The 5,093-nt window shown below is 57.1% G+C and overlaps 1 protein-coding gene across 1 annotated transcript in view; it reads right to left on the bottom strand.

Annotated features, from left to right (window-relative positions):
- The window catches only part of P2RX5 (purinergic receptor P2X, ligand gated ion channel, 5), a 19,857-nt gene that overhangs the window by 4,202 nt on the left and 10,562 nt on the right, over window positions 1-5,093 (bottom strand). Inside the window, exons 10-11 of the mRNA XM_011947509.1 lie at window positions 2,978-3,140; window positions 1,849-1,922 (exon numbers count right to left, since the gene is read on the bottom strand). Of these exons, the coding sequence (XP_011802899.1) occupies window positions 1,849-1,922; window positions 2,978-3,140 (237 nt within the window). The remainder of the gene's footprint in view (window positions 1-1,848; window positions 1,923-2,977; window positions 3,141-5,093) is intronic.

Genomic DNA, 5,093 nt, shown 5'->3' with positions numbered 1-5,093 from the left:
TTAGCCAGGATGGTCTCGATCTCCTGACCTCGTGATCCGCCCGTCTCGGCCTCCCAAAGTGCTGGGATTACAGGCTTGAGCCACCGCGCCCGGCCTCACCGACTATTCTTTTGCACCTTTTAAACTTTGAATCATATAAGTGTTACCTAGTCAAAATATTTTAACTTAAATCAGCTGAGCATACTGCTACTTTCAGGGTGGGGGAGGAAGCCTCTTGGTCTCTTGGTAGCATGTATGTAAGTCTGACCTAGAAACTGGCTCCATCCACCAAAGCTGGCCTTTTTTCCCTCAGAACCAGGGCTTCTCAAATGTCACTGTGCACACAAATCACCTTGGAATCTTGTTGAAACGCAGGCTCTGATTTGGGTGAGGGGGGTGCTGGGACCGGCATTTCTAGCAGGCTCCAGTCCCTGGACCCCACTTTAAATAGTAAGGCTTGGCCGGGCGCGGTGGCTCACGCATGTAATCCCAGCACTTTGGGAGGCCAAGGCTGGCGGATCACCTGAGGTTAGGAGTTTGAGACCAGCCTGGCCAATGTGGTGAAACCCCATCTCTGCTAAAACTACAAAAATTAGCCGGGCGTGGTGGTGGGCACCTGTAATCCCAGCTACTTGGGAGGCTTAAACAGGAGAATTGATTGAACCTGGGAGGCAGAGGTTGCAGTGAGCCGAGATCATGCCACTGCACTCCAGCCTGGGCGAGAGAGCGAGACTGCGAGACTCTATCTCAAATAAATAAATAAAAAGCAAGGCTCTACAGCGATGGAGGGAGAGAGGAGCAGGTGGGTGTGGCACAGGACAGGTGGGGATGGAGGGAGGGGAATGAGGGCCTCCCTAACTCAGCCCGTTTACACCTGCTGAGTGGTGCCATCCTTGATCTCGTTAGCAGTTCAGGCCCAGCCTCTGGGGAGGGCTGGGGAGAGGGCAGGAGCTCGTCAGGACCAAGGCACCTGCATCTCCCATCTGGGCAAGTCCATATTCCCTGAGCTTCCCAAGGCTGGCAGAGTCAGGTGGAGCAGCGGCCTCCCTGCCTCCCCTTCCCCATCTTACCTAGACTGCCCCAGCACTGGCTTCTCCCCCTAAGAGCCAGCTGCCTCCTGACTGCTCCAGTCCTTTCCTGGTTGCCTCCATGGCCACCTTTAAATTTTATCCTTGGGGCAAGCCCAAATGTCCCCTTGGGCGTTGTCCAAGAGCTTTCTCCGAGCGACCACTGTTCCCGGCAGGGATTTCTGAAACTCTGCTAGAGGCGAGTGGAGGGCCAGCTGGAGTGGCTGGGCCTGGCTGTCATGTCTCTGTTGGCTTTGGAGGAATTACACGCGTGCCCCTCTCCCTGAGGGCAGGTCAGCGTCTCGTTTAAGCACCTCTTGGGCGGGCCCAGCACACAGCATGCATCAAGACGTGTTTACTGCACATATGAATGAGTGAAGGTGCAGCCAGGTTCAGGGACAATCCAAACATTCCACTTCCACTCAAGGCCCTGGCCTGCCCTTTTCCCTGGACTCCAGGGACTCCTCTTCTAGGTCTGAACCCCTCTGACCATCGGGCTCCCCTCCTCACTCAACGAAAAGCTTGCAGCAAGATCCCAAAGTGCAGGAGAGATGGCTGCGCCTGGAAGCCCCTGTCTCATGCAGGCACAGACTCCTCTTCCCAGTTCAGAGCTGTGGGTGGTTCCGGCCCCAACGTCTTCAGCGACACTGCTGGTAGCCAACAGCCCTGGCTACGTCTCCATTGTCTCTAGCTGCTCCAAATTCGCCTGTGCATTCTGCAAATGGCCAGACCTGTGTGTGGGCGGGAAGGGGCGCACAGGGCAGAGAGGACTGTCGGGAACCCGTGGGTAGGCCAGCCTCACCAGAGGCCGCACCACTCCGCTCCGGGCAGCACCGCAGGCAGAGCATTCAGAGACAGCGCAGTCCGCCAGGGTTCCTGCGGAAGCCCAGCATGCACAGATGCTCAGGCAGAAGCCTCTGGAGTTGCCCCCGCAAGAAGCAGCAGCAATTGCAGTGGCAGCTGGAGCGTGGGCCTGTGAGTCCGGAGCCTCCCACAGCCGCAGCAAGGCTCAGCCAAGACAAGCCAGACAGTTGGGCTTCCCGCTTGCTCAGAATAGGAGCTCAAGTGAGCGCCCAGAAAGTAAGAGTCAACTCAGGGAGCACAGGAGGGCTGCCAGCTTCTGGGGCTACCCCATACGGACCCCTAGCCTCCAGCCTCCTTGCCCCACTGCTGCAGCCCTTGCCTCTCTCTCTCCTCACTCTTCTCCAGCCCAGTCTATTTCTTGCTCCTTCCCTGCCCGGGCCCAGCTCCCAGCTGAACGCTGCCAATTCCTGAACCAGCAAGGAATGAAAGCTGGGCCGGGGGAAAGGCCCAGCTCACACCTGTAATCCTGGTACTTTGGGAGGCCGAGGCAGGTGGATCATCTGAAGTCAGGAGTTCAAGACCAGCCTGACCAACATGGTGAAACCCCATCTCTACTAAAAATACAAAATTAGCCTGGCGTGGTGGTGCATGTCTCTAATCCCAGCTACTCAGGAGGCGGAGGCAGGAGAATCGCTTGAACCCAGGAGGCAGCAGTTGCAGTGAACCGAGATGCTGCCATTGCATTCCAGCCTGGGCGACTGAGCGAAACTTGGTCTCAAAAAAAAAAAAAAAGAAAATATCTGCTTTCCTTTCCTTTCCTACTCCAGCTTCCCTCAGCCCCGGCCCACCAGGATCACCAAGTCCAAGAATCACAAAAGTGCTGCGGACACCCATTCGATTCGTAAACCAGCTCTCTCATCTCCCAGATAGAGAAACCAAGGCTCAAGGAGGCCTGGGACTTGTCCGGAGTCAGGCGGAGCCTGTGAGCTCCGTCTCCCACCCCGTGGCCCACAGCACCCTCTCCTCCCACTGCTGCCGAGGCCGAAACCGGTTCCGTAGAGCATGTACTCAGAACACTCCTCCTTGACGGCCCTCCAGCCCCTGCCTCCCACCCCAGCTGTCAATACGCGCATCAGGGTAAAGGCGCAAAGCCAAGGGGGCGATGCACAGGGCTGCACTTGGGCCGCGGCCTGGAAGCAGAACTGACCTTACTTCCTCATATTTCCTGTCGCGGTAAAACTCTCTCTTTTTGATGAGGTAGATGAGTACCAGGTCGCAGAAGAAAGCCCCCTGCAAAAGAGGGGTGTCTGATTCAGAATCCTAGACCTCTGAGAGCACTGCTCATTTGGGGCCCCTTGTTGTTTGATCCTGCAACAGCCCCTAAGGGAGGCCTCACTGTCCCCATTTAACAGATGAGGAAATGGCTCAGGAAGAGGCACCCTCGTCCGAGACCACAGAGCCGGTCCGTGGTGGAGCCCAAGCTGGACTGGAGCTTCCCCGGATCCCACAGGCCAGGTGCACCCCGAGCCCGCACTACCCGGACCCCATCCAATCGTTCCTTCGACACGTTTGCTGGGCACCCAGCAGATGCCAGGGCCTGCACGGAGGTACAGGGAGGATCTGGACAAGAGAGACTTCCTGGCGACTCTCCCTCTGGTGCTGGAGACAGGCGTGTCGATGATGACCCAGACAGGACTTGACTCAGCCTGGGGAGGGTCCCTATTCAGTCCTTAAGGACGAAAGAGGAGTTCATACAAGACACAGAGGTGGAGGGCCGGGCGCGGTGGCTCAAGCCTGTAATCCCAGCACTTTGGGAGGCCGAGACGGGTGGATCACAAGGTCAGGAGATCAAGACCATCTTGGCTAACCCGGTGAAACCCCGTCTCTACTAAAAACTACAAAAAACTAGCCGGGCGAGGTGGCGGGCGCCTGTAGTCCCAGCTACTCGGGAGGCTGAGGCAGGAGAATGGCGTAAACCCGGGAGGCGAAGCTTGCAGTGAGCTGAGATCCGGCCACTGCACTCCAGCCTGAGGGACAGAACAAGACTCCGTCTCAAAAAAAAAAAAAAAAACACACAGAGGTGGAAAGATATTCGAGAGGGGAGGAACAAGGCTGTCGTGGCTGGGAAATGCCGCGGGGCCTGTGTGGGAAGAGGGAGAGGCACGTCTGGAGAGGTGGATGGGGACCAGCCTGCTAGGCTTCTTAGAATGTTTCCGAGGCATTGATCCTCATCCTTTAGGTGAGGCGGAGGCACCACAGCCCGAATTTTGGCATTTAGAAAGATCCCTGTGGTAGTGTGAGATGGGCTGGAAGGGTTCTAACCAGCAAGGACGCTACGGTGCTTGTCAAAGATGACGGTACCAGGTGCAGTGGGTCACGCCTGTGATCCCAGCGCTTTGGGAAGCCAAGGCAGGCGGATCACCTGAGGCCAGGAGTTTGAGACCAGCCTGGCCAACTGGTGAAACCCTGTCTCGACTAAAAATACAAAAATGAGCTGGGCGTGGTGGCAGGTGCCTGTAATCCCAGCTACTCGGGAGGCTGAGGCAGGAGAATCGCTTGAACTCGGGATGTGGAGGTTGCAGTGAGCTGAGATCGCACCATTGAACTCCAGCCTGGGCAACAAGAGCGAAACTCCATCTCAAAAAAGACAAAAAACAAACAAACAAACAAAAAGGAAGATGATGAGGTGGACGACCCCAGCTCAGCCCCTCGCACCCAAAATGTGCCCTTGGGACCACAGCGGGTCATGCAATTGCCCCTGTCCTCCAGCAGAGGGCGACTCCACCCACAGCACAGGGTGGGGTTGGGGTCTGAATGACGGGGGAGGGTGGAGGTGGGAAGGGTTGGTGGAGGGGCCAGCAAGGAATCCTGGCCCCCTGGACCCTGGGTGCTGCACATCCATCCCCCAGATGCCAAAAATGTTGCTTACTCATTCCCTGCTCCCCAGAGACCAACCCCAAACCTAACCTTGACCACCACCTCTTTCTGCACCATTACCTCCAGTTCACAGGTCTGTCCCCAGAGGATGCTCCGACTTAACTCACATCACCAGAAAGTGATGACTGGGCTGGGCCCGGTGGCTCACGCCTGTAAGCCCAGCACTGGGAGGCTGAGGTGGGTGGATCACCTGAGGTCAGGAGTTTAAGACCAGCCTGGGCCGGGCGCGGTGGCTCAAGCCTGTAATCCCAGCACTTTGGGAGGCCGAGACGGGCGGATCACGAGGTCAGGAGATCGAGACCATCC

This window comes from Colobus angolensis, unplaced genomic scaffold (genome assembly GCF_000951035.1).
Source record: "Colobus angolensis palliatus isolate OR3802 unplaced genomic scaffold, Cang.pa_1.0 Scaffold267, whole genome shotgun sequence".
In the NCBI taxonomy this organism is placed as follows: domain Eukaryota; kingdom Metazoa; phylum Chordata; class Mammalia; order Primates; family Cercopithecidae; genus Colobus; species Colobus angolensis.
Note: the sequence above shows the minus strand (reverse complement) of the source record. Positions and strands in the feature narration are given on the sequence as shown.